Source organism: Solanum dulcamara, chromosome 3 (genome assembly GCF_947179165.1).
Source record: "Solanum dulcamara chromosome 3, daSolDulc1.2, whole genome shotgun sequence".
In the NCBI taxonomy this organism is placed as follows: domain Eukaryota; kingdom Viridiplantae; phylum Streptophyta; class Magnoliopsida; order Solanales; family Solanaceae; genus Solanum; species Solanum dulcamara.
In genome coordinates this window covers 81,762,688-81,784,490 of record NC_077239.1, presented here as the reverse complement: position 1 = coordinate 81,784,490, position 21,803 = coordinate 81,762,688, and the positions used below count along the sequence as shown (strand labels likewise).

The following is a 21,803-nucleotide window of genomic DNA, read 5'->3' as shown; positions in this document are numbered from 1 at the left end:
AGGCTTATAACCTTTCCACAATTCATAAAGAGTTTTGCCAGTTTTTTTATGAGGAATTCTATTTTGTAAATGACATGCAGATAATATAGCTTCACCCCACAAATTAACAGGAGCATTAGAACTAATTAACATGAAATTCATCATATTTTTTAAAGTTTTATTTTTCTTTCAACTACTCCATTAGTCTCAGACGAATAAGCGGAGTTACTTCATAAATAATTTCTTCTTTTTCATAAAAAACATTCAAAGATACATATTCTCCATCTCTATCAGATCTTATTCTCTTAATTCTTCTACTAAGTTGATTTTCAACTTCAGTCTTATAAGATATAAAAGCATCAAATGCATAATTTTTATTTCTAAGTAAATACGATTTAATAAATCTGAAAAAATCAATAAAAGTCACATAATATCTTTTACTACCTGTAGTCATAGTCTGTTTCAAATCACCCAAATCAGTGTGAATTAAAAATAATAATTCAGTTTCTCTATTTACTGAAAAACATGACTTTTTAGTAATTTTAGCTTCAGCACATATATATTTCACATTTATCAAAATTATTCGAATCTAAATTAGATATTAAACCAAGTGACTGCATATTCTTTTTATATGAGGCATTAACATGTCATAATCTAGCATGCCATGAAGAAATAGGTTCAACCACATAAGCAAAAGCAGATGCATTTTTACTAAAATTATTACAAATATTAAGCACAAATAAGCCATGGTTACAAAATTCATTGCCCACAAAAATATTATTTTTGGTCAAAATGACCTCATCAGCTTCAAAAGAAACCTTCATTCCAACCTTTCCCAATAATCCCACATAAACCAAATTGATTTAGGAACGTGCAATACATCACTCAATACCAAGATTTTTACCAGGTGTGAGATTGAGAAGAACCTTTCCTTTTCCAAGAACTTTAGTTGTCCTTGAGTCACCAAGATAAACAATTTCTTCTCCTTTCTCAACTTGGGTGTATGTAGCAAAATTATTTTTATTTACACAAATGTGCCTCGTAGCACTAGTGTCTATCACCCAATTTCTCACATTGGCCTCAATATTTAGTTCTGAAATGACCGTAATAACTATATCATCCGTTTCAACCAAATTTAATTTTAGCTTAACAGAATTGTCATTTCTTTCAGATACTTCTGTGCATTGAGGTGTATTTTTTAAGAAGGTTTTACTATTAGCATTAGACTTGTAACCATATCTATTTATATACCTGTATTTTTCAACGTCATAATCCTCCAACAGAATGGCTGAAACAGTAGCAGTTAGGGTAGCACCAGTATTTATGTAATCAAAAGTTTCAGGACATAAATTATTTGTCATAGTTTCTTAGATTGTTGGGGAAATTATTAAAATATCACAACAATATAACTTAGTATTTAGCAAAATAATAGTACTGAAATTATAAAGATATTATTACTACAAAATTTTAAAGAAGAATATAATTAATACTTGAGTCGTGCAAGGCCTTATTCTAAAAAACTATTTTGGCGATGTGAAATGTTTCTCCAGGATTAAACAAGCTTTTTCTATTTAAATTGAGGATATAAGAATTAGCAAATTAATTAATATCATCAATAAGTTAAGTTAAATTAAAAGGATAAGAAATAATTAAAAAGCCATTAAATGAAATAGGCAAAGGGAAAAGTGCAAAAAACCAGTCAAAATTAATCTTATGGTAGAAAGTGAATAGTGCAAAAATAATAAATACTATAATAAGTGCTATTATCAAAGTTGGCAATTAACACATTAAAAAAGATCGATTCTTTGTACTAATGTTTTATTATATCATCATACCTACAATCTAATCTTTGAATAATTCTAAATGGATTTGAGAGATCTCCTTAATATCTCGACCTATAAAGTTGATGTGACAGGTCACCTAGCTTGTATGTATTTTGATTTTTTTAAGAAAGATATGGCAATACATAAATATTTTGTATTTACTTAGGATTCGAGGGAAGATCACACCTATGAGGAGTCGTTTGGAGTGAAGAGTAACATCATATAATGATGAAATTAAATTATAGTGACACTTAATTTATTATTTAATTGATAAGTTTGGAATAACTTATTTCGATATTAATAATTAGTGATGGATAAGTTATACCTCCTTTTGAGTGGTATACTAATTTCAGGATAATTTATCTCAAAATAAAATAGGTAAAAGATAAAAATATCCTTTTAAATCTTTTTTATACCTCACTTTTCCAGTTCATATATATTTACATTTTTTTTAATATCATATATAACAACATTCACAACTTTTACTTCTTATTTTTATGATAATTCTTCATATTTTTTCAATTAAAAAATTACACAATATAATATAATTTTTATTTATAAAATTATTTGACTAATTCTTATGTTTATTTATATTTTGATTTCTCATAAATCATTTTTTACTTTAACAAACTTAAAATGAAAATTCTATTTTTAAATTAAATAAGAAGAAAAATTTGTTTTTAAATACATAAAAACATCATGGAATGCATACATAAAAATATTTAAACTAAAAAAGATGAAAGTTTTATTTTAAGAATGAATATTGAAATCAAAACTTGCAAATAAAATATAAAAAACTAAATAAAGTGAAGGGTATTTTTGTAAGCAAACAACTTATTCTTAGATTTTATGCCATGCAAATTATTTTGAATATAACAAACCAAACACTCAGAAATAATCTCACCATAACTTATCCCAACATAACTAATCTCATCACAACTTATCGCATCACAATTTATCCCATCATAACGTATATTCAAACCAAACGACCCCTAAAAATTTGATATAAGCAACGTGTTCTAATTAATGTAAAAGTAGTGATTGATTTTATGATAAAAATTTAAATTTATTCAGTAAGTCATACAAAGATAACTTAACTGCGACCTAGTTTACATTTTAAATTATTAACTTAATCATATAATGATCATTAGAAAGCGCACAAAATTTATTTATTTTTTCAAAATTCAATTTAAAGATATTTAATAAAAATATTTTATTATGTATTTAATTAAAATAAACAGTAATTCAAATACCAAAATACTTTATAACTAAGTTATACCTTATAACTTAATTTATTTTTCTTTAATTTCCGATTGAATATTCAATATTTATAAGATTCAACTAATCCAAATTTGTGAGAAAATTTCAAAATAAAAACCTTAACAATACATTAAAGTTAGTGGTCCTTAAAAAAACAATTATTTATAACTGGCAGATATGACAGGTGTCAGTTCCAGCAAACCGGCAATGACCAGTTTCTAGGTCACCCGTTACCCTTTTTAAAACCTCAAAAACCACCATTAGAAAAGCTCAAATAATAAGCATAAAGAGTCGGCGCAGTTTCAAAATTTTATGTAATCACAAAAGAAGAAGAAGATGAAGGGAATGATGGATAATGAAGAAGAAGGAAGAAAAAGGGTGGTGAGTCTCGAAGAGCTGAAGAAAAAAATGGCTGAATTTGCTAAAGAAAGAGAGTGGGATCAGTTTCATACTCCAAGAAATCTTCTTTTAGCAATGGTTTGTATATACCCTTTTTTTTTAATCAAACATTTTCTAAGTTTTTTTGACACCCCTTTTGTAAAAATGAAGTTTTTTTGGTTTCCAAGTATGTGGGGTTGGAGTTGGGGTTGGTACATAGTGCAACTTTGTCCTGTATGTGTCCTTTCTGTTGTCTACATTTATGGGTTTTGTTGTGTATCATGTTTATAAGCTTTTGAGCCATAACAATGGTGTCTTTTTCTTTGTTGTTTTATGATTTTTTGCTGTTCTTGGTGATTTTGCTGTGTTTTCTGGATGAACTTTGAGGTAAAGTGTTTTTTCTTGCTCAATGGTTCAGTCTTTATGCCAGTTTTGATTTATTATATTTTATTCAAGAATATTTACCTTTGCTTATCTCTTGGTATTTCAAAGGATAATTGTGCTTTTCAGTGGAACTTGTAACACATAATACATACACATACACTCAAACTTGCCTCAGTTATTGAATTAACACTTCAATAACTAGACACTTCAATTTGTCTTCATTGTGTCAATTGAACACTCCAAACTTATAAAATGAGTATTTAGACAGCTCCAAAATTTACGTGTTACTTTAGTTTTAAGTGTTAATGAGACATAATAATAACGAGTTGGGGTGTTAAGTTGTCCGTTGAAATCAAATTTAGGTGTGTAAATGTGCAGTTTCAAAAGTTAAAAGTGGTTACCTGTTGAGATCAACTTTAAGTGTTTGTGCATGTGTTATGCTAGTTTTTTAATATGACCAAACAACATATGCATTATGCCAATTAGTAATGTATAAGAGTGAAAGTTGGAGTCTTGAAAGGTAAAATCCAATTCTACTCTAATTTTCCATAGACAAAACTATGGAACAAAGAGTTCTCTGTTTGTTTCATAGAAACTAGAAATGTTTGCCAGTTTTGGGTCATGGTGGAGGATTTGGATTTCCAATTTTGTGGAAACCCCAATAAAAAAAAGCTTTCTTTTTTCCCCACCAAAGGAGGCATAGTACTGGTAATCTTTCATATGATTTTATGTTCCCCATAATGTAATTATAACTTTGCAGTTATTACATGGAAACTAGTGCAACACTTGCACTAATACTGATCAGTTACCATCAACACTGCTAGCTTTGTTTCTTTTCCCATCTAATATATAGCATTGATATGATAATACTCAAATTGTTACTGTGCAAAGTATGATTTTTTTTTTCACACTATCGACAAGTGATGTTTGTAACTAGGAAAATAAGGTAAATAGTACTACTCCTAGTAGTGTAAAAACCACATATAGTGTTTAGTTATATAAAGTAATTATTGGATAGATAACTTTGTGATGTCGAAGAAGATTGTGGTATTGCTTATTCTGATTCATACTTCTAATACTTTATATATGTATTTGCTATGTTGTTCGAGCTCTTCAAAAATATCGACTAGCGCATGTCGGATATTCCAATAGTAGTGTTTTTTTATAGAATCCGACACATGCGTGACAACAATTTTGGAGAGTCCAAGTGACATAATGTGTTTGCATAATATGGCATAAAATGAGTTTATATGGTCAATGAAGATTTATATAGTCATTCTAACTTTATTTTGAATACCAGGTTGGTGAAGTGGGAGAATTGTCTGAAATTTTTCAGTGGAAAGGTGAGGTTCCAAGAGGGCTACCAGATTGGGAAGAAAAAGAGAAGCAGCATTTAGGTGAAGAGCTCTCAGATGTATTGCTTTATCTTGTCAGGCTTTCAGATATTTGTGGCATTGATCTTGGTAATGCTGCACTCAGAAAACTGGAGCTAAATGCCATTAAATACCCTGTTAACCTTTGCAAAGGTTCATCAAAAAAGCTTACTCTTTTGAGCAAAAGTACTACAACAACCACCTCCAGCAGTGAAAATGGTGTGACTAATGATGGTGAATGATCTTTTATTTGATTTAGTAGGGTCTATTTATAGTTCTTAGACTTGCTATGACATCTAATAGTCTTTGTGCTTAAAGGGGATGTCAACATATAGTGTTGATTTGAAGTCAATTAATTTCTGCCCTTTCTGGATTATTTGGTGTTTTATCCATATCCCCTTTGCCTACTGGTTAATACTATTATCCTCAAGACAAATGTGTTTAGATTTGCATAGTATAATACTCTTTTTATTTCAATTTGTTTGTTTGATTTTGACGATAAAAGATTTAAGAAAATAAAATATCTAGTGGTCATGAACTAAAATATATACAAAATGTACCAAAATGTCTATTTTTTATGTTGTTTGTGACTGAAAAGACATGTGTAACTTGTTTCTATGTGAAGCAAAATGTGTGTGGCAATTGGCAAACCAATCTGCCTGACTGAATGAGTTGATTTGGTGAGATACTGTGCAGTTGAATAAGTTTGACTACTTCTGTTTTTTTGTGGAAGGTTTTTCACTAGAGTTCACTTTATAGAAAATCCAAAATTGGCATAGTGTTCCCAAAAGCATATGCCAAAATTGGCATTGTGTGAGGCTTGTAATGACTCTAATGGTCCTTTCTTTTTTTGGTAATGACTTCCTTTTAATTGTTGTGTCTTTAGGTAGACTGGGGTTTGCTTAATGTCAATGTTCCTTTGGAAGTTTTTGTTCTAGTGTGTTTGGTATGAAAGGAGAATATTTTCTTGAAAAATAAAATGATTCTTTTTACTTCTTTTTTAGTGTTCTGAAGAGCATGTATATATAATGTAACAAAATGCTATAGAATCTATAAATAATGATTAGATGATGAGAATTTTAAATGTGATACTAATATGTTTTGGCAATAATAACACCGGCATACTTATTGCAGTCCTACAAGTGGAGTCGATAGACCCTTGACTCATTTGTGTTTTGGCAACAATAACAACGGCATACTTATGGTAATTCTATAAGTGAAGTCGATAGACACTTGAGTCAAAATAAGAGCGTACGATTTGAAGAAATCTAATGCAAGACAACTATTTATATACTATTATTATACACAAATCTCAAAGCATTTGTCTAAGAAAATAGTTTTATCCAGTATTTTCAACTTAAAAAGCAAAACAATATTCTTGAGACGCCTAAATAATAGAGTAATTTTTACGAATAAAGAAAAATACAAAGGATACAGAAATGGAGTTTTGTTTTTCTAAGATTTTAAGTTTTGTTTTTGGCCTTATTTTGGAGTAAGGAAAATCACAAGCTTCACAAAGTTTATACAGAAAAAAACCCAAGAAGAGCAGGAAATCGTAAAGCACAATGAAAAATAAACCACGTTTTGTGATTCTAAACCATATAAAAATGACAAGACATAAACTCATCAATGTGCATAGCAGAAAACAAAATAAAAGAACACACAAGACAAAGTTGCACTATGTACCAACCCTACCCCCACTCCCCCACCCAGTCCCCCACATACTTAAATTATACACTATGAATAAGGAAAATATTCCTAAAATGTAAATCTATGTCCAAAATTGTAATTGGATTGAAGTACAAAAATTAGTCTATGATTATGATAAAATATATATTGAATCGTTGTTGGCGAAGGTACTAATTCATTAATCAGCATTTCAAAAAATATATATCAAAAATACTTTAACTTTGCAAGTTCAAAATTACGTTCAAATTACATAATACATGTATTTAAAAGTCAATATTTCAAGTTTTAAATGTAGTTTTAAGTATGTTCAAGTTATAACATTTTATTCTCAGATCTTAACATATCTCTATTTATTTAAAATTAATTTAAACTAAATTTTTTATAATTTTCTTTTATCTCTCTCCACATAATTAATGAAAGTAATAATCACAAAGATGATGCATTTATTGGAACAATCCAATCACTACAATCAAGAAATACTAACATTTTCTCTTTCTACTTTACTATCTCTCTTCAACTTCATTCGTAATATTTTCTTCTACATCATTTCAATACTTTTATTTTTAACTCGATTTCAACGGTTCATCAGGATGCATAAAAATATAAAATTTTGTCAAATACCAAAAAAGAGTCCAAGATTTGTAGAAGATGAACATGATGTAGAGATTGAGCCACCAACCTTCAACATTTTGACCCAAACCCCCATAAAAAGAATACCACCCCGACGAAGAAGAATCCAATTCCTTTGAAGAGGAATCAAAATACATCCACCAAGAAGAAAATTCAAGTCAAGAACAAAGAAACCACGGAGAAGGGGAGAAAAAGAAAGGGGAAGATGTTGGATTCTCATTCATTCAATTTTTCAGATTCAAATTTTGATTCTGATTTCGTAAGTGAGAATAAATCAAAAAAGGTAAAGAGTGTGAAAAATGGCGAGCCTTCAAAACCCTCTAAAAAAATACCTAATATTTCAACATTGAAGAATTCAAAAATCCTCAAATCAAAAAGGTCAAACATGTTGTGAAGGTATTTATTTAACAATTATTTTTGAACATATTCTTCTTCTTTTTCAGGCATACCCTTGTTATTAAAATTGTATGAAATTACTACGAAATTTGTATAATTTAAGTCTTGGCATTTTTTGAAAAAATGGGATGATTTAGATTTACCTTATGTATATTTTTAGATTGTTTATTTGTTATTATAAACTATATTTTTTATTGTGTGTTTTACAGTTGTCTTAAATTTGTATAAATCTGACATTTTGATGGAGGTGTATTTTAAGTTTGTGTTGAATTAATATGTAATTGGGATAACATGTTTTATATACAAACTCTTACAAAGTATGTAGTATTTTTCTGTATGAAATTTGTATATAAAAGATATGTAATTGATACGATTACCGATTATGTATCATAGACCTACTTTTTGCTTCTTTTATAATTATCCAAAATTGAGTCAAATTGGATAAGTTTGATTTTTTTTTATTTGACATGAATTGGTATGAATTTTTGTAGTGTCATATAGTTGGCATGGAATGTGCACTATGTGAACATCAAATGTCATGAAAGTGACATGAATTTTGGCATGAATGTGTACTCTGTCAACCTAAATGGCAGGGAAGAGACTTAAACATAAAAATAACATGTAATTTGTATAAATTTGGCATGAAAGTGACACATAATTTGTATAGACTTGACATAATGGTATGCAATGGGTGTATAATGTATATGTAAACTACATGTAATTAGTATGAAAGTCATGTGATTTAGCTATATTGTTTATATATTTGGCATGAAGTTTGGTATTAACTTTCAATTGTGTTGGAAATAACTTGCAACGAAATTGGTATGAATTTATCTTTTATTAGTGCCTTTAAACTTGTATAATTTTGATATTTTTTTTGTAGTTTTCATAAAGTTAGTATGCAAGGTTTATTATGTGTATTTTATTGGACTGTAAATGATATGAAATTGGCATAATATATTAAGATATAAATTTTCAAGAAAGAGAGAGATACACATATTGAAACAGAAAAGTATATTGATTTTCAAATGGAGTAAATTATATATTACATGCAGCACATGTTGTCGGAAGGGACACAACAGGAAGGCATGTTCAAATTATCCTGCTAAAAATTAGTCATAATTTATTTTTATTTAGTTTAGTCGTTTAATTGTGACAAACACATATTTTAATTTGTTTGATATTTTAACTTAATGAATTCTGATTTCAAAATATTTATTATGTGTAATACTTAATCCTTTATGTATGCATTGTGTGACGACCCCCTCGTCAAGCCCAGATATTCAGGTATTGTCTATGCAGGGTCAGCCAGTTCATCCCTTCCTTCATCCTGCAGGGCTTCGTGAGAATCGAACTCGGAACCTCTGGCTCCTTTACATCCCATCTCAGGGGATCGCCTTTCATAATTTATTTTTATTTAGTTTAGTTGTTTAATTGTGACAAACACATATTTTATTTTTTTGGTATTTTAGCTCAATGCTCCAAGGTGTTGGACTTTTATTATAGTTGTTGAGGGTTGTAGTTTTTTAGGAAGAATAAGAGAGGAGAGAGAGAGAGAGTTTAAAAATGATTATATAGGTATAGAAATTTGTAGTGTATAGTTGTTGGGTGATTGTTTTTTTTTTTAGGAAGAATAAGAGAGGAGAGAGAGTTTGGAAATGATTATATAGGTGTAGAAAATTGTAGTGTATAGTTGTGAGTGCGATTTTTTAGGAAGAATAAGAGAATAGAGAGAGAGTTTGAAAATGGTTATATAGGTGTAGAAAATTGTAGTGTATAGTTGTGAGTGCGATTTTTTAGGAAGAATAAGAGAATAGAGAGAGAGTTTGAAAATGGTTATATAGGTGTAGAAAATTGTGTGTGATTAGTGGGGTATGTATAATTGTTGGGAAAATTTAATATTTATCTGTCTAAAAATACTAAAATGAATATGAACAACAACAACAACAACCCAGTGAAATGGGGAGGGTAAAGTGTACGCAGACCTTACTCTTACCAAGGTAGGACGGTTGTTTCCGAAAGACCCTCGGCTCAATAAAAGCATAAAAAGAGGTTAGATAAGGTTAAGAAGTTCAAAGCGATATGGAAAAACAAATAACGAGAGTGACACATATAGAGTAATCAAAGTACAGAAAGTAATAGATAACAAGAGAAATCAGAGCACAAGAAATTATAGTGTACTAATGCGCCTACTAATAAGGAATAATAACGAGATTATGTACTATGATAAAAAAATAGCTATAACTAAAATTTTAAAAAATAAACTGATAAAATCCTTATCTAAAGATAATTATCGATAAAATTGATTTAAAATTATAAAAATACACTTTTAAACTATTTAACAAAATAAAAATTAAAAATATTAATTTTACAAAAATCACGCCAAAATTGAGTGTCAACATATACCAAATGCATGCATTTCTCAATCAATTTGTATTTTTCTTGTGATTTACGGTATACGGACTATTATATTAAAGTGGATTTTATATATATATATATATATATATATATATATATATATATATATACTTTAAATTGTATAAAACCTTTTAATAAAAACCTCCAATTCCTTCACAGCTTCCTTCAACTTTTTAATCCTAGGAAGTGTAATCGCTATTCCTGGATTCCCTTCAAAATCTTCTGATTTCAGGTAATTCTTATAAACAATACTCAAAACCTTGCTTCACCTTTTTTGCAATTTGCTTAGAAGTCATTTGAATTAGTAAAGATTCAAACTTTGTGGCAATGGATTTTGCAATTTATGTCTTTATTTTCCTCCCCCTGTTGATTTTTGTGGATTTTAGCCTTCTGGTGGTTTAGGGTGAGTCACTTGAATTAGTAAAGATCCAAACTTTGTGGCAATGGGTATTGCACTTTATTTCTTTATTTTCTTTCCCCTTGTTGATTTTTGTGGATTTAGCTTTCTGAAGTTTTGCTGAGTCACTTGAATTAGTAAAGATTCAAACTTTGCTGCAATGGGTCTTGCACTTTGTTTCTTGATTTTCCTCACCCTTGTTGATTTTTGTGGATTTTAGCTTTCTGAAGGTTGAAGGGAACCTTGGCTTAACTCGTAAAGTTGTTGCCACGTGAGATGAGGGATTCTAGCTGTAGAAACAGCCTCTTGCAGAAAGGCAGGGTAGGGCTGCGTACAATTGATCCTTGTAGTCTGGCCCTTCTCCGGATCTATGCATAGCGAGAGCTTAGTGCATTGAGCTGGCCTTTTTAGCTTTTTGAAGGTTATGCTACTAGTTTTCTCTAGATTATATGGTTGTTACTTGTGCTGCTAGTTGTTTGGATTTAGCTTTCTGAAGGTTATTGTGAGTCACATGAGTTGGTAAAGAATCAAACTTTGTGGCAATGGGTATCACTATTTATTTCTTTATTTTTACCCTCTAAGTATTTTTGTGGATTTAGGTTATATGGTTGTTACATATTGCAGATAGAATTTGAAAATCTTCGACTGAAAGCTAGTGTAATCTGGTTGAATTCGATTTTTCTGTGGTGCTGCGTGTTGTCGTGTTGTACTGGAATTATCTTTTGTGAGTTGAGCTCATATGATGTTACCTAGTACTAATCTGCTAAGATGAACTTTTCGGGTTACAACCTGCCCATTTGTTGATTAGCCCATTTAACTGACATAATTTCAGCTCAACCCGTCCGTTTGACACCCCTTAGTGTAATTGTAGTTAAGATATGTTTATATGCTACAGAGAAGGAAAAGAAGAAACCTTTTTACTTGCCGCTGATTAAAGAGGTAGTAACTAGTAAGCTTTTGAAAATAACATTATTGAATATTTCGGCTTATTCAATTCTTACTTGTGATGAGTTGAGTGCAATATTGTCTATTCCTAGTTGGGGGCAGTGTTGAGCCAATATGTGACTAAACTGCAGAACTTGGTGGAAAGATGAAATCCAAACCTGTTCCAGGGTAGTTGATTGTGCAGTTTATATTTTCACACACATAGAGACTTTGATAATTGTTTCTTTACGAAGTTCCCTAGAACCACATTTTATACTAATGTGTCGAGTCAATTTTTTCAGATTTTGAGGGTTGTCCATAGGACATAGGCAGCTGTTCATCCATCTCCGTATTGTCCATGCCATCAGGCCAGCTATGCAATTTTTGAATGCGGATGATTGATCAGAAACCTTTTAAAACTTACTAACCAGCTGAAACCATGACCATTAGGAGTGTCAGATTCTTTTTCACGTCATTTTCTAATCCCTCTACTCTAATTCCAAATCCAAGTTTCCGCTGTTTTTGCACTAACACAACAGCTGTAAAACGAATATCTCAAGTTCAATATCCTCTACAACTCCAAGAAAAATCCCCCCAAAGAAATCTCATTGCAGTGTCAAGTCTTCTGAAAAAATATGGTTTTCCAACTCTAGAACTTTCCAATTTTCTCGAGAAGAATCGTCGTTTACTAAATCTAGACCCCACCAAAATTGAAAAATCCCTTAAGATTCTATTATCCTTGAAACCATCTCAAGAATTCCTAGTGTCCATGATAAATAGTTGTCCCAGGCTTCTAGAATATGATGCTATAAAGAAATGGGAAGGAGGCATCCGAGGATTAGAAGAAGGATCCAATTTATCCTCCTTGGCTATTCAGAACATTCTGGAGGTCTCGATGAAGTTTGAACTAGATTATGATTGTGTTTTGGGGTCTTTGAAATGTCTGAAGGATTTAGGAGTTAGTGATAATACTTTAAATAAAGTTTTGGAGACACATCCCATGGTAACTACGATTTGTGCAGACAAGATTCATTACAGTTTTCAATTCATTGTTGATGCCTTTGGTATTGGCAACCTTGAGTTTGATCGCATTCTCCGTGTCTATCCGGGTGTTTTGTCCTTTGGGATTCAAAATAAGTTTAAACGATTGCTTGATGAATTTAAAGTTCTGGGTTTTAACATGGAAGTGGTTAAGAAACAGCTTCTGAGAGATCCTAGAATTCTTGCATTGGAAGTTGGGGAGTTATCGCGGTGTTTGGAGCTGCTTAAGAGTTTGAAATGTAGGGAATCTATTAAGGAGGATATTTTTCATGATGGGGCTTTTAAGGCTGGGTGTGAGGTGAAACTAAGGGTTGATTGCTTACGCAATCATGGGATAACAATAAGGGATGCTTATTCTGTGTTATGGAAAGAGCCAAGAGTGATACTTTATAACATTGATGATGTTGAGAGGAAGATTCAGTTTTTATTGCACGTGATGAAAGTTGATATTCAGTGTCTTGTTGAAGTTCCAGAGTACCTTGGGGTGAATTTCGAGAAACATATTCTTCCAAGATTCAAGGTAATTGACCATTTAAGATCAATAGGAGGACTTGGTGATGAGGTGGGGTTGAGGGAGTTGATTAGACCTAGTAGAATGAAATTTTATAATCTATATGTAAAGCCTTATCCAGAGTGTGAATCAATGTATGGAAGATTTTCAAGAAATGCTGAAGCGAGAAGTCAACATCCAGTGGGAATGTGGAGGCTTTTCAAACCACAAAATAATCCAAAGTCCAAAGTAGATATTATGAACATTAAGTCATATATGGAGTCGTTGGCTTGAGTTCTGGATTCTTCCTTAGATTCTACCGGACATACATCTATGTAGCATTCTTTTGGAAGATCCTTTTCTGAGGTACATTTCTCATCCTTATTCATATGCTTTTCATTTGTTACAAAAGGTTCATGTTGCAGCAGCATGCAATTTTTCTACAATCCCTTTAATTTTATATTTTATTTTTTTTTAAATTTCTTGTACGTTGGCTATGTGACTCATTTGGTTACTGTATAATACTGCCTCTAACATCATGAGATCAACCTGCTCAGGCTCATTCACATCTTCTATGTTTTGAATTAGAACTGAATACAAAGCCGCTGTTCCTTCTTTCCAAAGTTTTTAGTGCTGTGGTCTTAAGAACTTGGAATTTTGAAAGCCTATATGCTTGTCATATCTATCATTCAGTTTCAAGTTTAAATGGAATATATCAATCTTCCAATTTTCTTCGGAAATTATCTTTAGGGAGTTGGTGTGATTTTTACATCAAATATAGAAACTGAAGATGCCAAATTTTGAGAACATAGGCACATACTGGAGTCAGAAAATAAATAAATCATCCATTAGTCTGTCCCTCAGTATTGCCACAAAAAGCAAAAACAGTAGATTTACTAGGGGTGTCAAATGGACAGGTTCCCTGAATTTGGGCGGGTCAAAATAGGCTAAAAAAGTTGGCTATGGCCCGCCCAAAATCAACTCTACGCGCCTATTTGCACTCCTACCTATTTCGGTGCGTGCTTATTTGTGGTGAACTATGGAATGAACAAGATTAGTAATAATCATCCATCTTTTGTCCATACTCCTCCTGGACACTCCTAGTTGGTTGATCAATATGGTAGAGGGAAAAGGAGACCATGCAATTGCTAAAACGAATATTGGAGGAGTTGATTATGTTGCTGCTGATGTTCGTGGACCTTTTGATGAAAGGTGAAACATCCAAGAAAACATGGACCAACCTTCTTTCCGATCATCCGATAGTACAAACCCCATTTGATTCTATCAATTCTGGTTCACTCGTTCCAACAACTCACTGGCGTTCACGTGCTCATATTCTATGCTCCCATACTTCTCCAAACATTATTAGGATTTAAGAGTGATGCTTCACTTATATCCGCTGTCATTAATTTGGTTGCAACTTTATTTTGGTCTTTGGAATAAAGTTCGATTAGTTTCTTTGGAGAATGCTTTTCTTAAATGGTGGCATCTCAATGTGTATATTACAGATAGCAGTGTTAGCTCTTATAGTTGGGAATAATAATGTAGCAGTTTTGCCTCATTGGTTTGCAGCTTTAGTGGTCTTCTGCATCTGTATATTTGTGGCTTTGTTTGCATATTCAATGAATGAGAAACATTAAAAATGGTTATGAAACAATAGATAGCATAAGAGATTTGTAGATTGTAATGTAGAGAAAAGAAAGGGGTTGAGATTGTTACTCTCTCCGTTTCAATTTATTTTTCTTACTCTCCTTTTTAGTCCGTTTAAAAAAAAGAATGTCTCTTTTCTTTTTTGACTACTCTTTAATTCCAACTTCCACATGACATATTAAGACCACAAAATTCAAAAGTCTTATTTATTTTCTTAAACTCCGTGTTTAGTCAAAACCGGACAAACTAATTGAATCGGAGGGAGTAATAATATGTGATCTCATTCAAGTGTGCCTCTAAGAAGTCTGAAATCTTTCAATGTATTCTTTGGGTTATTCAAGATTTTGCTGACAACTGAATTTCTCCTTATCTTGTCAGGCTTTCAGACATTTGTGGCATTGATCTTGATGAAGCAGCATTGAGAGTTAGCAAGCAACCTTGCCAAGGCAAGCAACCTTGGCCTCTTGGCAGGAGGTTAGCTGTCTCCTCCTTTCTGGTGCTACACCTGAACTTGAAGCTACGGTCAGATCCAATCAACCTATTCGACCAAACCCTAGAATTTAGAATGGCTGGCCTGTTACCAGCAAACGGCCAAGAGAGTGGGTTTTTTACGGTCTCTCATGGTGTGGTAATAGTGTAATCACTCTCTATGCCATGTCAGCAAAATACGGTGTAATAACTCCATTTCGGACTAGTTTAGAGGGGTAATTGGACCCGTAGAAAATGGAAGAGTAAACGAAGTGAACAACTTGTTTATGTTTTCTTGTATGCTATATGAACTAAGAAGTTCCTGTACAGTTCTCATGTTTGATGGTAAATAAAAGAAAAGGAATAAAAAATACAGTGTATCAAAATCAATATCTATACCACTTGCATAATAAGAGGACCTCAACCTTGAGCAAATTGAAGATTAACAACAAGACAATTGCAAATTCCAGAAACAGAGGAGGAGAAACGTGAAAAAGTAACTGATCAAGATTAACATGGGTTGCAATGTACCAAGAAATTGCATGAGTTCATGCTATCACGTCTGTTAACATGATTCGCTGGGTGCAGCTCGTGGGCTTTTTAGCTTCTGGGATCTACATCTGAAGAAATGTGGTTCTTAAATTGTTTGTTTATACATTTTTTTGAAGTAGTTTTACTGTTCTGTACAATGCTGCACAACTTGAAATTATGAGCCATCTGAACTTCTCCCGTAAACTTTAGATTGGAGTTGTACGTGTTTTTTGACTCATGGTACACGTTCTAGGACTCGTTGTAGAGCCCTTTTTATTCCTTCTTGATCAAGCGATGTTGTCAGTTGTATTTCTTGCACCTGATCATTAGCAATCGTTTCAGATGTGCAAAAGTGCGGGATGCTGTAGAAGGGAGAACATACGAGGTAAAAGATGATACCTGTCTTCCAGCCCGAGCAAGTAGAGAAAACTGATCTCCAGTAGCTGGTGCCTATTAGATAACATAACAGAAAAGATTGGAAATCTATTGTGCATGAATACTGTGAATCATATATGGTTTATGTTTGACACAACTTACATTCGACAACCAAAGTTGTAAGTCCTGTGAAACCACTCGCTTCTCAAATCCTTGTCGACTGATTGTTACACCATATATGCTATTGAACAAAAGAACAGAACCTGTTAGTATGCTTCAATAATCATGTGAATTAACCAAAAAACTTCTGTGTATAATCGTTCAACGTGCTTCATTTGTGCATATAATGGTACATACAATTGTCCCGTAACACACAATAGCTTAATGAAAGACTTTCATGTCAAAAATTAAACTTCAATCATACCCGTCTTCTTGCATTAATTCCTCAATTATTGTTTCAAGTCCTGGAAGAGGCTCAATAATCGAGCTGCCATTCGTATCCAAGGAATTAGTATGGACAGATGCATCCTGTGAAGTGTGGCATTTGTCAGCAACAGTATTATGCAGCTTAAGCAAGATTTAGGTTTCGTGAAGGAGGCAAACCCGAAATTGGATCATTTGCTTTGCTCACCTTATGGATTACTTTGTCCAGAGTTTCTAGCAACGGATCTTCCTCCAATTGTTTAATTGACAAGGTAATCCTAGATTTTTCCCTGCAATTTGTTCATTTATTATGGAATTGAAAGAGGCTGGGTGAAGAAAAAGAATAAAAACAAAGAAATCAAACAATCATCTGCCTTATAATTCATTACATTGCAGACAGAGTAGTTCCCCGCTTTGTTCAAAAAACGTTGAATTTTCTTCAAATACATTGTGGTAATCGATTCACCATGACTAAGTAGTTCTCCATATACATGATAAAAATGGCTGTCCATCTTTCAACAGATCAATTGTGGTAATCGATTCATATGACAAAGTAGTTCTCCATATACATGATAAAAACGGCTGTCCATCTTTCAACAGATCAATTGTGGTAATCGATTCACCATGACTAAGAAGTTCTCCATCTTTCAACAGGTGATTGGTTTAAACTTTACTAGACACGATAAGCACGATCATGAGAAAATACCTGTCAATATTTATGATTTTAACCCTCACATCATCTCCTTCTGTGAGGATGTCTCTGACATCATGAACTAAATCCCAAGACACTTCTGAGACATGGACAAGCCCAGTGAGGTGATAAGATCCTGCATCGCATGGTAAAATAAGAATTAGTTGACACAAAGATTGAATAAGTAACTTGAATAGTCAGGCTTAAAACATGACCCAACAAGCAAGTCTGTCTCTTAAGAAAGTACCATCTGGGAAGCGTAGATGAACAAAAGCACCATAATCCTCAACTGAGCCGACCTTTGCTTGATAAGTATCACCTACATTTATTTTATTTGAAAACTTCAACCAGCTAGCTTCCTTTTCAGAGAATATCAATCTTCGTCTGTCCTCATCAGCTTGGATTACCTGACAATAGCCTCGAAGGTTAATTGATGTTCTAATCATAAAAGAAAGTAGAGATAACAACAAACTCCGAGACCACTATAAATATTTCTTATATTACTAAGACTTATCGGAGGATGGTTATTGAAATAGAAGTTGGTTAGTGGGCAATAAATGGGTCCAGAAACAGCAAAAAATTATTGTGCATTAAGTTTTACTGTAAAGACAGGATACATTTTTTAAAATCATAAGAGGAACTGTGACTGATCTGCAAGTTAGAAGTAGCTATAGTATATGAGATTAACAACAATGTAATTTTACTTTCTTGAAACTTTGAAACCCTTACGCACTAGATATTGAAATGTGGCATCTAATTCTACAACAATAGGGCAATGTTCGTACTTCAGATGAGAAAAAGTTCAAGAATAGAAGAAGTGATGAGGATCAGTACCTTCACAGAGAGGACAGAACCTGTCAAGTCCCTCGCAATCTCTTGAATTGTCTTTTGTGGTTCTACAAAAAGTAAGGGTAATAAGAAAGACAGACAAAACCTAAGCAAGGGTAATAAGAAAGACAGACAAAACCTCAGAAAGTATATGCATATATCACCATAACTTTTATGTGGAAACACACAATACATTAATCAACCTATGAAGCTTAGGAAAAATCAAGAATCAATAATATTTTTCTTCTGCTACAGAATACATTCACATCTTTGTGTATATCCTCTTTGCTTATGATATAAAAGTCCAGATACCAAACATTTTCAAAATGGTGATCCGGAACACAAAATCATATTATACTAAAAGTGGGAAGAATGTTAGGCAAAAGTTAGATTACGGTTTTTCCCTAAATTAAATTTTAAATGTTATAAACTATTTAATAAATTAAATATTAAATAGTAAATCATCATATTAGTACATGAATCAACCACCATAAAGCCTCTTGACTATGTATTCTTTGTATTAATCTTTGTATTAATTCCATGCTAGAGTAAATTCATGAATATTTTGAATGGTCATGTTTGCCCTTTACAAAAAGAAAAAACCATACAGATCTATATTATATTCTTTCTTTATATATAAATATTTCTATTAATGTGAAGTACATTACATAAATTTTATTTTCACTAACTCTCCATTATGTAAATATATGTAACTCCCACTAATAAATTATATTCATTATGTTTTTTACTCCCACCTCTCATCCATGATCTCAAATGGATTAATGTCATAGTCATGACAACTCTTTGTGTTCCTCAATCCTATCCTATAAATAGAGACATTTGACACTATATTGTACCCACTTAAAACAGTTTTAAAAAAATATATGAGAAAATCTCTATACTCTCTTCTCTTGTCTCTTTTTGTTTGTTTTGTTTAATGTTTATGTTTCTTGTTTGTTTTAATTGTACAGGTTACTATTGTTTTGTTATTATTATTGGAAATTTACAATGGTTTGTTGCTTTGTATACATTAGCCTAGAATGTAGTGTTTTAGTATACTCATTTGAATATTGTATTTGTACAATAGTTAATTATTTTTACTTTACACATTTTTAATTAATTTTATAATTAAGGATGTATTCTTTTAATTAGAAAGATATATGTATCTTCTATCATAAAAATGATGGATTTTTTTTAGTAAATAACAGTAGATTTGAAGGGGATAAAATATGTCATTTGCAATACAAAATTTATATGAAGTATTTTGGATAAACGTGCAACGCACGTTCCCAAGACTAGTAAGCTATAAAGGCGAATGTAGTACCTTTACAAGAGTGATAAGGGCTCATCTGTGGGAAGGGCAGAAAACCCACGAGGGAATAAAATCGAATCAGCAAACCACCGCCATTGAAGCCTTCAACCTTGCCCTCATATATCAGTCCCTTCTCACTGTACGTCCTTGCTGCTTTCCAATCAGCAGACTTCTAATTCTTTGTAGTAAAGGAATACTACATTACATACGCTTCAAACCACAATAATCTAATGGAAGTATAGAACAAGGTAATCTATAGTACTGAATCAGAAAAAATGAAAAGAAATACAATTAAAATAGTTTATACTCATCACTGATGCTCAGGCCAATCATCTCCTCAAAGATACATGACATGTATTGGGATCTCATGTGATCTAGCTGAGTTAACCAAAGACATATTCACAAAAGTAAAATGGTAGTGTGTCCATAATCACGTCTTAAACAACACTTTCAATACATCGACCACATAACCAACAAAAATTTATCTTTAGTTCTGAACCATGATTATTTTAAAAAGATATCCTTGGGATTCAAAATGCTGAGACTTTTAACTAGTTAACTCGAAGTCCTCTCAACTCCAACTCGGCTTTTCCAAACGTGGTCCAAGTCAATCTATTTTCTCCATTCAGCAATGTCTATTACTCTTCTGCCATTCTCTTGATTCATTAGATGTATTTATTAACAAAGTAAATTGAAACACCTCAAACAATTATTCCGATAAACCATGATTAACCACCCCTTCAGGGTGATGAAATGGTGTTGCTCATGATAGCATCATAGTGGAGAAAACAATTGCATTTATCAATGGACTGTCCTTTTAACAAATTAACCACCAAAATTTGTTACAAAACTTTTATTTTCAAGATTCTTTTCAATTTCAAGATTCTTAACTTCCTCATTTGTCTTACTAGCTCATAAAAAGGCATAAGAAATGGATCTTGTGCCTGAATCAACTCCTCAACGCGAGAAGCTAACCTATGAGTTGAGGATTGCCTAAGATCATATATCATCCATCCCACAACCGATGCAGGAAACCAAGAGAATTAGGATGCGCCTGACTCAAATACCATGATAAGAGAATGCACCTTGGGTTTAACTTAATACTAAAAACTAGCTCGAGAGTTGCCCAAGATCACATAACGAGACCAAACACCCATACCACAAGCATGTGGGAACTCAAAAAAGTATTGGCTAGTGTTTGGCCATAGATTTTGGAAGTATCTTTTGAAAAATTATCTTCAAAAATCTGTTTGGGCATGAAATTTGATCGACCCATGCCACAAGCGATGTGGAAACTCAACAAAGACTTAGCTAGGGTTTGGTCAGCTTTTGAAAATTTATTTTCATATATCTGTTTTGGCCATGAAATTTGATCAATTTTGAAGATATGATCTTCAAATATTTTCAAGTTTTTTGGGACTTCCCCTCACAAAACTTCAAATTTCAAACTTTTTTCAAGTAAAATGCACGCTCAAACACAACTTCGAATTCCAAAAATCCTAACTTCAAAAACTCAAAGTTACAAGTTTCGAGTTTGAACTTCAAAATCTACTGCCAAATAGGAGTTAGAAGCAAAATGTTCACAATGCAAATACGAATAAAGGGTCTCACCCGAGCTGGTTTGATCTCATCAGAGGACAAAGATAACTGATCATCAACTCCATCAATCTTAGCATTACCACTAGTAGAAACTGAAACTCTAGGGCTTAACAAAGAACCCCTTTTCACCAAACAACCACTCCTTGAAAAATTCATATGCAGTGGGCTTGAATTAACTGAAAAACAACAAAATTGATGAGTAGAAGCAGCTGAATCGCTTGTAAAGAACTGTGAAAGAAACCCAATGCCTCCTGAAACTGTGCCCATTGCTGCAACAGACATTATTAGTACTATTCTGAAGATTCAAGAATTGGGCAGAGGGGAAAAAGATCAAATTTTGAGAGATGGGGTGGAGTTAGTTTTGCAAATTGGAAGCTTTTTTCATGGTTTTTGGAATTTTGGGTGTGTGGATTTGGGTATAGACTGACGTGTGGTGAAGAAGAACACATTTGTTGTGAGATGTTTTGGATCATCCATGTGTCATCCTGTAGGTCCCTTTTGTGGGTCCATTATCTATCTTTTGGATAATTTATTGTCAATCACTTGTTGAGAAATGTCGAACTATTATGCTCTTTTCAAACAATTAAAACATAGTATTAGTGTAATTTCATGGATAAGTCGGAGTTTCAATGTACACGTTAGGCATTAGGTGAGTGGAAAACTAAAAAAAATAGAAAGATAATATGCAAAGCTTGTTCTAATTTTTATGAAACAAAAAAAATTATTTTTTATGGACATTTGGCT

At 32.3% G+C, this 21,803-nt stretch overlaps 3 protein-coding genes across 3 annotated transcripts; 2 read left to right on the top strand and 1 right to left on the bottom strand.

The window, feature by feature from the left end:
* Positions 1 to 3,324: 3,324 nt before the first annotated feature.
* Positions 3,325 to 5,573, top strand: LOC129881946 (uncharacterized). The gene is made up of 2 exons (XM_055956058.1): positions 3,325 to 3,539; positions 5,125 to 5,573. The coding sequence occupies exons 1-2, from the start codon at positions 3,399 to 3,401 to the stop codon at positions 5,437 to 5,439; spliced, it is 456 nt and encodes a 151-aa protein (XP_055812033.1). The 5' UTR covers positions 3,325 to 3,398; the 3' UTR covers positions 5,440 to 5,573.
* Positions 5,574 to 10,472: 4,899 nt separating this feature from the next.
* Positions 10,473 to 15,629, top strand: LOC129883348 (transcription termination factor MTERF15, mitochondrial). Its single transcript, XM_055957998.1, has 3 exons — positions 10,473 to 10,562; positions 11,954 to 13,548; positions 15,211 to 15,629. Exon 2 carries the CDS (start codon positions 12,091 to 12,093, stop codon positions 13,474 to 13,476), a length of 1,386 nt encoding a protein of 461 aa, XP_055813973.1. The 5' UTR covers positions 10,473 to 10,562; positions 11,954 to 12,090; the 3' UTR covers positions 13,477 to 13,548; positions 15,211 to 15,629.
* Positions 15,630 to 15,785: 156 nt separating this feature from the next.
* LOC129883349 (uncharacterized) lies at positions 15,786 to 21,509 on the bottom strand. Its single transcript, XM_055957999.1, has 10 exons — positions 21,072 to 21,509; positions 19,473 to 19,632; positions 18,155 to 18,216; positions 17,568 to 17,727; positions 17,336 to 17,456; positions 16,838 to 16,919; positions 16,631 to 16,734; positions 16,369 to 16,447; positions 16,231 to 16,281; positions 15,786 to 16,150 (listed from the first exon to the last, which is right to left on the bottom strand). The coding sequence occupies exons 1-10, from the start codon at positions 21,339 to 21,341 to the stop codon at positions 16,067 to 16,069; spliced, it is 1,173 nt and encodes a 390-aa protein (XP_055813974.1). The 5' UTR covers positions 21,342 to 21,509; the 3' UTR covers positions 15,786 to 16,066.
* Between the last annotated feature and the right edge of the window lie 294 nt (positions 21,510 to 21,803).

Excerpts from the sequence above, each read along its gene's own strand:
- LOC129881946 (XM_055956058.1), top strand. The coding sequence starts at position 3,399 with ATGAAGGGAATGATGGATAATGAAGAAGAAGGAAGAAAAAGGGTGGTG. Across the intron at positions 3,540-5,124 it reads GAAATCTTCTTTTAGCAATG|GTTGGTGAAGTGGGAGAATT; the intron begins GTTTGTATATAC and ends TTTGAATACCAG.
- LOC129883348 (XM_055957998.1), top strand. The coding sequence starts at position 12,091 with ATGACCATTAGGAGTGTCAGATTCTTTTTCACGTCATTTTCTAATCCC.
- LOC129883349 (XM_055957999.1), bottom strand. The coding sequence starts at position 21,341 with ATGTCTGTTGCAGCAATGGGCACAGTTTCAGGAGGCATTGGGTTTCTT. Across the intron at positions 16,920-17,335 it reads AAAATCATAAATATTGACAG|GGAAAAATCTAGGATTACCT; the intron begins GTATTTTCTCAT and ends AACAAATTGCAG. Across the intron at positions 16,448-16,630 it reads GAATTAATGCAAGAAGACGG|CATATATGGTGTAACAATCA; the intron begins GTATGATTGAAG and ends TTTGTTCAATAG.